The sequence below is a fragment of the Cinclus cinclus genome, chromosome 19 (assembly GCF_963662255.1).
Source record: "Cinclus cinclus chromosome 19, bCinCin1.1, whole genome shotgun sequence".
NCBI classification, from domain to species: Eukaryota; Metazoa; Chordata; class Aves; order Passeriformes; family Cinclidae; genus Cinclus; species Cinclus cinclus.
Genome location: NC_085064.1, coordinates 11,078,768 through 11,090,849, shown reverse-complemented (window position 1 = coordinate 11,090,849; position 12,082 = coordinate 11,078,768). Strand labels below are relative to the sequence as shown.

General features: G+C 49.0%; 1 protein-coding gene across 4 annotated transcripts in view; it reads right to left on the bottom strand.

Moving 5' to 3' along the window:
* Positions 1-12,082, bottom strand: part of TRAF2 (TNF receptor associated factor 2) — a 29,577-nt gene that overhangs the window by 8,937 nt on the left and 8,558 nt on the right. For 3 of the 4 annotated variants that reach the window (XM_062505925.1, XM_062505923.1, XM_062505926.1), the window contains exon 5: positions 406-477. The exons of the other annotated variant lie outside the window; for it this stretch is intronic. In XM_062505925.1, the coding sequence (XP_062361909.1) occupies positions 406-477 (72 nt within the window). The remainder of the gene's footprint in view (positions 1-405; positions 478-12,082) is intronic. 4 annotated transcript variants of the gene reach the window in all.

Here is a 12,082-nt window from a genome sequence, read left to right as displayed (position 1 = left end):
CCAGCAGCCCAGAGATGCCATAGGCATGGATTCCTTTAGATGATTAATTAGTTAATTATTAATATAGCTGGAGATGGGCTCTCTTCCCAAAACTGCAGCAACGATTGATGCAGTTGCTCTATACAGAACGTACACCCAAGAGTGTGATCTTCCCAGAGGCTCTGCCCCCAGACATGGTTCCAAGGGAGGTGGCAGTGGCAGTACCAACACTGACCTGCAAGTGCCCCTGAGCCACATTCCTTCACACCCATCCTTATGGAAAACTCACATCCATACTAACAGCTGCCACTCAGTTGTTTTCCCCACTTCATTTCCTAATGGACTCTGTACCTCCCTGCTCCCAGAATGCCAAGCTCAGCCCATCAGGACACGAAATACCCCTGCAGCACAGGGTCGGATGGATACCTTCTCCCTGGGAATCTTCTTCCCACAGCCTTCACAAGTCAGCGGGAATTCAGGGCAGACTTCATCATGAGCCTGTGAAGGAATGTATAGGAGATATTTGTCCTCAAATGAAAGCCTCGCAGAGGTTCTGTGATGGGCACAATCCCACAGAGCTGGGTTTATACCTTATTAGAGCCAAGCGCTGCATTTACCAGCCTAATTTAAATCTTGGTCACACTGATGTCTCTGAGCTGCTTACTCAACCTGTGACTTCCAGGCTATCCCAACTTTGGGTGCCTACATAACTTCAACCTCTATTTAAAAGCTGCTACAATGATTTTTTAAAAAATCAAATTATTGCTTTGATGGTCAAGATAATCAATGGGAAACTCCATTTATGGCTCTGCCAGAAGACATGTTGAGGCAGGTTGAGTGGAGTGAGCCACTACCTCAGGCTCAGCAGGGTATTTTGGGTAATTTTTCCACTGTAATGGTTATCAGTCAGCTGAGGCATGGGCCCTGTGCCAGCTCATCACATGCTGGGCTGAGCTGTCTGATTGTATCTTCACATTTGTATTAGAATACAATTTTTTAACCAGAAACAAAAATATTTTTAAACTGTTGCATTTACCAGTCCCTTCATACAAGCACTGGACCCTGCAGACAGAATCAGGGGTGGGTGATGGCCAGAGAGATTGAACAAATGACCAGGGCAACATGATCCTTCTGTCCTCAGTAGATTCTTGGGCAACAGTGCTGGCTAAATGGAATGCTGTAGCACACCTCTGCTTCTGTGCCATTTCCACACTGCTTAAACTTTCTTGTTATACACCCACCAGTAGAAACAAGGCATTGGAAACACTATGAATATGCAGATCAAAACTGAAATTAAAAGATAAGAGCACTGAAGTCTCCTGGTAGGGACAGAAAAAAAAAAATCCAACCAAGAGCATTTCTAATGCAGCCACTTGAAACCAGATGTTCGCTTGAAAAGCTGGTCACATTGAATCTCTCTGTTGCCTTCTGTGGGAACATGCACAAACCTCACCCTGTCACAAATCAGGAAGTGGAAAGTGAAACCAGCAGTAGTTCCACTCTGGCTTCTTGGTAACTCTCTCCTTTTTATGCTTGAAGTGAGTAACTTAAGCTCAGAGTTTCACTATGTGTTGCTCAAGAGATGACCAACCAATCAGCAGGGTTTGGGGGGCACTGCTGCCCACGGGGACACTGCTGCCTGCACAGATGCTGCAGCCTGCAGAGGAGCAGGAGGCCAAGTGCCTGCCTTTATCCCACTCACTCCCACTCAAGAAGGGACTGAGCCCTTTCTTATACCCACCTACTGCTGTCTTGTTCTAGAAACACTGGATAACATCTACCCTTTGACCAATAAAGCACTAGCAGAACAGATGGTGTGGCTGAAAGAAGGAAACTTCACCGCAGAGGCAACTATTTTAAAAGGTAGTATTTTAAAAATATGGTCCCCCATGCCAACATGCTAGGTGTGAAACTACCACCCACCCCCCCACACACTCCCCACCTCTCAGCATTTATCCTCCATCCTGACTTCCCTCAGCACCATGCTGTACCACTCAAAAGTGGGCAGCCCTGACTGCAGCATGTGAAGGAAACCAGCCCCGCTGAGCTCAAAGTGCAACTGTTCTCTATGTAAATGGTTAAAGACACACAGAAGCTTCAGCCAGTGTAGATCCAAACACTTCTGTATAAACAGCTCCAGACTCTTCTGGCAACCCCTGTTCCTCCCACCCCACGTGGGTGTCAGAACAGAGACGGATGGTATCACTGCAGGAAGAAATCCAACCCATCCTGGAGCCAAGAGCAGGGGGTGGCACTCAAGCCTGATCTGCCACACTCCACTCCCCCAGCAATGGGGCAATCCTCCTGTTTGTATCTTTCCCAAACCCACAGCTGTAGCTTCTGCTACAGGGATAAGCACCAATGACATTCAGGCACTTGTTTGGAGAGTTTTTGGGAGCTCTAGAAAGTCATGGCTGTGAGTGGGGCTAGGCAAGAGCAGGCACTCTCCCAGAGGGAACCAAAGTGGAAATAAGTTGGACAGGCGACAGAAGGGAGGGGGCAGCCATGGAAGAATTAAAGTGGAGCTGGAAGACAACTGCTCATCCAGCAAGGCACACACCAGCCTGTAGCATCCAACAGCAGGAGCAGAAAAGTCAAATGGGGCAGAGCTAACAGCTTTCAGCAACATCTGGTTCTTCCCACTGAATTACAACCAAAGCTGCTGATTGATCCACACATCAATTTCTTTCCCTAATAGTAAACAGTGACACAACCCCACAGCAGCCTGCCCATTACCCACCACTATCAGACAGGTCATTCCCTGGGAGCTCACTGGAAAGGTAAGAAAATCAGAAACCACTGCCCATGGAAGGACCAGGGCAACCGAGAGGACCAGAGTCAGGAGCTGTGTTTGAGAGAAATCATAGAATCACAGAATCCCTGACTGGTTTGGGTGGGAAGGGACCATAAAGCTCATCTTATTCCACCCCCTGCCATGGGCAGGGACACCTTCCACTATCCCAGGTTGCTCCAAGCCCTGTCTAACCTGGCCTGGAACACTTCCAGGGATGGGGCAGCCACAGCTTCTCTGGGCACCCTGTGCCAGGGCCTCCCCACCCTCCCAGGGAGCAATTCCTTCCCAATATCCCATCCATCCCTGCCCTCTGGCAGTGGGAAGCCTCTTCCTTGTCCTGTCATTCCATGTCCTTGACCAAACGCCCTCTCCAACTCTCCTGGAACCCCTTTAGGCACTGGACGGGGCTCTGAGGTCACCCTGGAGCCTTCTCTTCTCCAGGCTGAACACACCCAGCTATCCCCGGGAGGAGCCCCCAGGAGCGGAGGCACCGCGAACTGGAGAAGAGTCCGGGGCTGCCCCGCTGTTCCCGTGTGGCCCGGGCTCCCCGCGGCCAGGGCAACCACAGCTTCTCTGTGCCAGGGGCTCACCACCCTCACAAGGAAGAATTTCCTTTTAGCATCTAATCTAAATCTCTCCTCTTCTACTTTAAAACTGCTCCCCCTTTTCCTGTCACTATCTATCCATGTAAAAAGTCTCTGCATTTTTTTACAAGCCCCCTTTAAGCACTTACTGGCTGCAGTGAGTTTTCCCTAGAGCCTTCCCTTCTCCAGGCTGCTCAAAGGTGTTAAGCTCTCCCCTCTGCCTGCAGGCCCACTGATAAATGGAGCTGCCTATGTGTACTGGGAATCCTCCACCTCCGTATCAGAAAAGCTGTGTATTTTTAAAATTTGCCATGTTCGCAGACTAAGTTTCTCTCCAGTCACTCCAGCAGCAGGATGAGGCAGTTTCATCAGGGACAGCAAGGGCAGCACTCTGCACTGCAGCTGTGCAGGGGAGTGCAGGCTTACAGAGGAAAAAGCAGGTTTTAATAAGGGCAGCTGATCCCTGGAGCACAGTGATCATTCCTAAGGAGGCTGAGGGCAGAGCTCACTGTGCTCTGAAGCTTCCTCACGAGGGGAAGGAAGTTCCTCTCGTGGATCTTCCTCTGATCTCTGCTCTGTGTGCCAGTGACAGGACTAGAGGGAATGGCTGGAGCTGTGTCAGGATGGGGCTAAAATGGATAGCAGAAAAAGGTTTTTCCCCCAGAGGGTGCTGGGCACTGCCCAGGCTCCCCAGGTGTTGGGGGTTGGTTCTTTCCCTTTTGTGGCAGGGAAAAGGGGGAGGGGAGGGAAGAGGGACCCCCTCACCCGCAAGATACAGAAAGCCAAAAAAAAAGACAGAAAGCACTGGCTCGGCCCCATTTTCCCCCGCGGAGCTCGGACGAGAAGGACGATCGCTGCCTCAGCCCCATTCCTGCCATCCCAGCGCTGGGAGTCATCCTCACTGCTGTCAGACCCTGCACTGCTGCCTCCTTGCTTTAACCTGCCACCATCCAGCACTCTGCTGAGCACCAGGACCCGCACCGTGAGCAGAGGGCTCTCTCTCCATCTCTCTCTCCCCCTGGGACAGCGCTGCCATCACCCCCAGACCTCCTGCGGCTCTGCGGGACCTGCCCGCCCCCAGCACCGGGAACTGCAGCTCAGGGAAAAGGTGCCTGCAGCCAAAAAACACTGGGACTGAGTTACTGTTCTGTTTGTGGCTGATTTTATAACTGTTGTTGTTTTTGTTTGTCTTGTTAGTTATACTAGTAAAGAACTGTTATTCCTATCCCCATATCTTTGCCTGAAAGCTCCCTTAATTCCAAAATTATAATAATTTCTAAAAAGGAGGGATCACACTCCTCATTTCAGAGGGAGGCTTCTGCCTTCGTTCAGCAAATACCTGTCTTTCAAACCAGAACAGATTTTGGTGCCCAACATGAGGCCTGAGAGCACTGAGAGGAAAGGGTGAAAAAGGAATAACAGTTCTTGAGTTACCTCAGTTTTGTGTTAGGTGGCATCATGTTGTCCAGCTTATCGTGGTTTGGGCTCCATGTGGCCACAGCTTTACCTCTCCCATTTGCAATCCCTTACTTGAACATGGGTCCTATAACTCAGGCTGCTGTAACTATTATCCAGTTCATTTTGTGGGCTGATAACGTGAGAAATTCATGGATTTTTAACTTCCTCTGGAAGGTGGGCACATGGATTCAGGGCTATCACATTCTAACTGTATGTTTTTAGGGTTACTTTAATAATGGCACATACTGTGAGGATATGACACGAGAAGAAAATTTGTCCCAACCCCTTACACAGTTTTTTGAGTCTACTCTGCCAATGTTTGAAGGGTTCAAATCTCTTCTAAGTGGTAATTATATCATACAGTGGCTGGCATTGCTAATAAGCCTTGTAAACCTGTTCTATTTAACATTCCGAGATGAGGGGAGATTGACTTGGATGACAACCCTGATACGTACCCCAAGAAATAGGGATTCTGCCCCAGAGCCTGACCCTGCCCCAGAGGTTAAGGATGTTGCCCCTGAGCCTGACTCTGCCCCAGAGCTCACCTCAGAAAAGAACCACCCAGAGTAGGTAGGGTTTCTAATGAAAGAGATGGACCAGATGCTGAAGGAGTATCTTTCCCCAGCTCTTGAGAAACTCTCCCCCTGCCTTAAAGAGGGAGAACCTGATGGTGCAGCACTGGAACCCACAAATGTTACATCTCTCCAGGCTCCAGCTGAACTGCAAGGGCACTCACAGCCAGCAGTAGTTGCCCCTGTGGAAACTAGAAAGTCTAAGGTGAAAACAAAGCACCTAGATAATAATGATCAGAAAGCAGGGCCCTCACAACCAGCAGGGGAGCCAGAGGTTGAGATTGTCACCGAGTCCCTGTCATACAAGAGTCTCCATAATCTGCATCAAGACATTGTACAACAGGGCCGTGAGGCCTTCACGTGGTTACTGAGGGTCTGAGACCTTATGGGTAAAAGTGTGCAGCTGGATGGTACCGAGGCAAGGAATTTAGGATGCCTGACCCAGGACTCAGGCATAGATCAGGTATTCGTAAGGGAGCCAGGCCCCCTTTCCCTCTGGGAGCGGCTTTTAATGAGTGTAAGAGAGAGGTTTGTCCATAGAGAGAGAATGCAGGAGCACCACCATAGAATGTGCTGGAAGACCACTGAGGAGGGGATCCAACAGCTGAGAGAAGTGGCAATACTGGAGGTACTCTTTGGGAGGGGTGGACAACATGACAATGACCCCGACAAGGTCAGGTACACAGGGCAGATGTTGTGGAATCTGGCACACCTGGGGCCATCTCAATACACCACATTCATTGCAGCCATTAATGCTGACACCAACCACGAGACAGTGGGTTCTGTTGCCAATAAGCTCAGAAATTTTGAGAGTATGATCAATGGCCCAATGCAAGCTCAAGTCTCTGCCATGATTAGGGAACTCAAAAAGGAGATAAGAAGAGTGAAGGAGACAGTAAGGAAGGTCAGTGCAGCACCAGTGCAAGTCACACATGCCAGAGTTAAAACCCAACGTTCCCCAGCTAGGGAGAAAGAGGGTACACCCCACGAGCTGACCTGTGGTTCTTTCTGTGTGACCATGGGGAAAACATGAGAAGGTGGGATGGGAAACCCACTTCTGCCCTGGCAGCACAGGTGTGCCAACTCAGGAAGGGAAACACTAACCAAGGGAGCTCCACTAAAGTGAAGGTAGCCTCAACTTCCCATAACCAAAGTGCAAGGTATTACAGAAAGGAAGATGATTTGTCAGATCCCCTTGAGGGAACCTCCAATATGTATGCCCAGGAATGAAATAATAACCAGGGCTAGAGGGGCCCTGCCTCTAGCCAGGGAGAGGCACGAAAATACCTAATCTTTTGGACGGTGTAGGTCCGATGGCCTCGCACATCAAAGCCACAGAAACATAAAGCATTAGTTGATACTGGTTCACAGTGTACCCTAATACCATTAAGACACGTTTGGGAAGAACCTGTTTCTATTGCTGGGGTGACAGGGGGATCACAGGAATTGACTTTGCTGGAGGCTGAGGTGAGCCTGACTGGGAAGGAGTGGCAGAAGCATCCAATTGTGACTGGCCCAGAGGCACCGTGTATTCTAGGCATAGACTTCCTGAGGAATGGCTATTACAAAGACCCAAAGGGACTCAGGTGGGCTTTTGGAATAGCTGCTGTAGAGGCAGAAAACATTAAGCAATTGAACACCTTGCTTGGACTGTCAGAGAACCCATCTGTAGTGGGACTCCTGAAGGTGAAGGAGCAGCAGGTGCCAATTGCCACCTTGACAGTGCACCACCGGCAGTACAGGACAAATCGAGATGCCGTGATCCCCATCCACAAGATGATCCGTGAGCTGGAGGGCCAAGGGATGGTCAGCAAAACCCACTCACCCTTCAACAGCCCCATCTGGCCTGTGCGCAAGTCTGACGGAGAATGGAGATTGACTGTGGACTATCGTGCATTGAATGAAGTGACTCCACCGCTGAGCGCTGCCGTGCCGGACATGCTGGAGCTCCAGTACGAGCTGGAGTCCAAGACAGCAAAGTGGTACGCCACCATTGACATTGCCAATGCATTTTTCTCCATCCCTCTGGCAGCAGAGTGCAGGCCTCAGTTTGCTTTCACCTGGAGGGGCGTGCAGTACACCTGGAACCGACTGCCCCAGGGGTGGAAACACAGCCCCACCATCTGCCATGGACTGATCCAGGCTGTACTGGAAAAGGCTGAAGCTCCAGAACATCTACAGTACATTAATGACATCATTGTGTGAGGAAACACGACAATAAAAGTTTTTAAGAAAAGAGAAAAGATCATCCAAATTCTGCTGAAAACAAGTTTCGCCATCAAGAAAAGCAAAGTCAAAGGTCCTGGCTGAAAAATCCAGTTCCCGGAAGTAAAGTGGCAAAACGAATGGTGCCAAATCCCCACTGAAGACATCAATAAGATCACCACAATGTCTCCACCAACCAACAAGAAGGAAACACATGCTTTCCTAAGTGCCATAGGCTTTTGAAGAATGCACATTCCTAAGTACAGCCAAATTGTAAGCCCTCTCTACCTGCTCACTCACAAGAAGAACAATTTCCACTGAAGCCCAAAGCAGCAACAAGCCTTTGCCCAAATCAATCAAAAGAGAGCTCATGCAGTAGCCCTTGGCTCAGTCAGAACAGAACCAAAGGTGAAGAATGTGCTTCTCTGTGCTACTCTGCAGCCGGGAACAAGGGTTTGTCCTGAAGCCTTTAGCAAGAGGTACCTGGTAAGACTCAAGACCGACCTCTAGAATTCTGGAGCCGAAATTACAAAAGGTCTAAAGCCAACTACACTCCAACAGAAAAAAAAAATTCTTGACTACCTATGAAAAAGCTCAAGCTGCCTTAAAGGTGATTGGCACGGAAGCACAGCTCCTCCTGACACCCCAACTACCAGCGCTGGGGTGAATGTTTAAAGGGAAGGTCCCCTCTACCCACCACGCCACTGATGCCACATGGAGCAAGTCGATCACCCTCATCACACAGTGCGCCTGTACTGAAAACCCAAATCGCCCTAAGATTTTAAAATAATTACAAACTGGCCAGAAAGTAAAAACTTTAGTCTTGCCAATGAAAAGAAGCAAAAACAAGTAACCCAGGCTAACAAAGCCCCACCATACAACCAACTGCCAGCAGACGAAACTCGCTACGCTCTTTTCACTGACGGTTCCTGTCGCATCATGGGAATAAACCAAAAGTGGAAAGCAGCTGTACAGAGCCCCACACGACAGGTTGCACAAGCTACCAGAAATGAAGGTGGATCAAGTCAACTTGCTGTACTCAAAGCTGTTCAGCTGGCCCTGGACATTGCTGAAAAAAAGAAGTGGCCAAAGCTCTACCTTTACACTAATTCATGAATGGTAGCCAATGCTCTATAAGGTTGGCTGAAAAAATAAAAAAAAGGCTAACTGGCAACGTAAAGGAAAACCAATCTAGGCTACTAAGAAGTGGAAAAACATTGCCACTCGAGTAGAAAAGCTACCTGTAAAAGTCCGCCATGTAGATGCCCATGTCCCCAAAAGTTGAGCTCATAAAGAGCACCGACACAACAAGCAAATAGATCAGGCTGCAAAAATAAAGGTGTCACAAATAAACTTAAATTGGCAACACAAGAAAAAATTGTTCCTGGCACAATGAGCCCATGATGCCTCAGGTCATCAGGGCAAAGATACCACCTATAAGTAAGCACGAGACCAAAAGGTGGATCTAACCATAAACAGTATTTCCCAGGTTATCCATGACTGTGAGACGTGTGCTGCCATCAAGCAAGCCAAGCAAGTGAAGCCCCTCTGGTATGGGGGGCGGTGGTCCAAATATAAGTATGGGGAGGCCTGGCAGATTGACTACATCACACTGCCTCAGACACGCCAAGGCAAGCGCTACGTGCTGACCATGGTGGAAGCCACCACTGGATGGTTGGAGACCTACCCTGTGCCTCATGCCACTGCCCGCAACACCATCCTAGGAAGAGAAGCAAGTCCTTTAAAAGCATAGTACCCCTAAAAAAATTAAATCAAACAATAAGACTCATTTCAAGAATAACCTCATAAACACCTGGGCCAGAGACCACGGCATGAAGTGAGTGTACCACATTCCTTATCACACACCAACAGCTAGAAAAGTTAAACGGTGCAATGGCCGGCTTAAAACCACCTTGAATGCACTAGGTGAAAGGACTTTCAAAAATTAAGAAATTAATCTACCAAAAGCCACACGGCTAGTAAACACCCAAAGTTCCACTAATCAAGCAGGCCCTGCCCAGTCTAAGCCCTTAAAACACCAGATGGAGATAAGGGTCCAATGGTACACATAAAAGGTATGCTAAGAAAAACTGTTTAAGTAAACTCTGTCTCCAGCAAAGACAATCCAATTCGTAAGGTGGTTTTTGCTCAAGAACTGTGTTGTACCTGATGGGTAATGCAAAGTGACAGAAAGACCCGATGCATACCCCAAGAAAACCTTGTTTTAAAGTGAACTACCTATAATACTGTGCCTATATCTGTAACTACACGTATGTCTATAATTTAAAAATTTTAATTTGATGTAACATGATGGCATGGGAAAATTCGGGGTAGATAATGTTGGGGATTGGTTCTTTCCCTTTTCCCTCTGTGGAATTTTCCCCATTGTCATGCTAAGATACCTGTGGATTAGGCCCTAGTGGCAGGGGGAAAGGGGGAGGGGAGGGAAGAAGGACCCCCTCACCCACAAGATTCAAAAAGCCAAAAAAAAAAATGGAAAGCACTGGCTCCATTTCCACCGCGGAGTTCGGACAAGAAGGATGATCACTGCCTCAGCCCCATTCCTGCCATCCCAGCGCTGGGAGCCATCCTCACTGCTGTCAGACCCTGCACTGCTGCCTCCTTGCTTTAACCTGCCACCATCCAGCACTCTGCTGAGCACCAGGACCCACACCGTGAGCGGAGGGCTCTCTCTCCATCTCTCTCTCCCCCTGGGACAGCTCTGCCATCACCCCCAGCCCTCCTGCAGCTCTGCAGGACCTTCCCGTCCCCAGCACTGGGAACTGCAGCTCAAATAAAAAGTGCCTGCAGCCAAAAAGAACTAGGACTGAGTTACTGTTCTGTTTGTGGCTAATTTCATAAATGTTGTTGATTTTGTTTGTCTTGTTAAATATATTAGTAAAAACTGTTATTCCTATCCCCATATCTTTGCCTGAAAGCTCCCTTAATTCCAAAATTATAATAATTTGTAAAAAGAATAATCACATTTTTCAGTTCACAGAAAGGCTTTCCCTTTCTTAACAAATACCTGTCTTTCAAACTAAGACACCAGGGAATGGGCACAATCCTGAGGCTGCCACAGCTCCAGGAGCCTTTGGACAGTGCTCTCAGGGATGGACAGGGTGGGATTGTTGGGGGGTCTGTGCAGGAGCAGGAACTGGACTGCATGATCGTTGTGGGTCCCTTCCAGCTCGGGATATTCTCTGGTTCTTATACAACGACAGGATGAGCTGCTTCCCTATTTCTCTCCCAGCCAATAAGGAAAACTGCAGCTTAATCTGATCACCATTTCATCTCAGAGCACTGCTAAATTCAACTTCAGCTCTGGAAGAGGCTTTTCTGCTGGAAATCATCTCCATACCCTGGACGCAGAGCAGGACATGCCCCTGCTGCCTGGCTGCTCTGCTTGTAACCTGCCACATCCCGACAGGTCCAGTTTTTTCGAAGTCTTCTAACCATGTCAGGAATCCATCAGAATGACACTGGGCTTCCCCTCCAGCAAAGGGACAAGGCAGGCAGCTGGGAAATGCCACTGCTGAAGCAGCTCCTTTGAGATACCTCTGCCAGAGCCTGTGGGAAGGTCACAGCAAAGGGCAGGGCTGGCAGAGGGACAATGGACAGCAGGACAGACTCAGAGTGAACTGCATGCTGCAGCTCTCCTGCAAAATACCCTGGTCTTGGAAAGTCACTCCATTAGTCTCCTCTGAGCACAGCAACAGTAACCATAAGCTGACAGCTCAAGGTCTTGGCAGCTGGAAGGGAGCAACAAAAAGGAAGCAGAACTACCAGGATAGTAAAGGAAAGCCAGCTGCCATGGCAGCTATCAGAGTATCAGCTATCAGGGCTTGGGTAGCCTCCAGCCCCAGCACTGCCATGTGCAACACTTAGCTCCTTGGACACAGTAGCCTGGCTACAAGGAAAAGTGCAGGTCTATGGAACTGTAGAGAAAACACTGAAAATGCGTCTCCAATGTAAAGGAGAGAGTTCTGAGGGAACCTGAATCCTACGTGCTAAGAAGCATCAGTTGGTTTGTGCACCTCGTCACTTCCCCAGGGGCTCCAGAGCCTTCAAGGGAATGCGCCACACAAGGCAGGTGCTTTGAGATGCCCTGCTCCTCTGAAGTTCCCATGCCCTTCTGTGCAGCAACTCCTCCTGCCAGGGAAGTCCTAAGATGGTTCTATGCCAGGCTTGCTCAAACCTTTCCCCATGCAGGTGAGTTGGGCTACCATGCACAGGGTGACCACACACCCACTCCTTGTCCTACTGCATGGAACCCAGCAACACAAGGCTGGAAAGTAGGAACCCAGCCTGTAATTCCCAGTGCCAAACAGGAATGGGAGCTTTCTGAGACCATCACACAGGCTGGTGCCAGACACAAACTTCTCCCCTGCTGGGACATGCTGTTAACAGATCCAAGCAAGCTTACTTGGCATCACAAATATTCAAACTTCAAAGAAACTGTCAAAACCAAAGATGAAGTTTGCATGAGT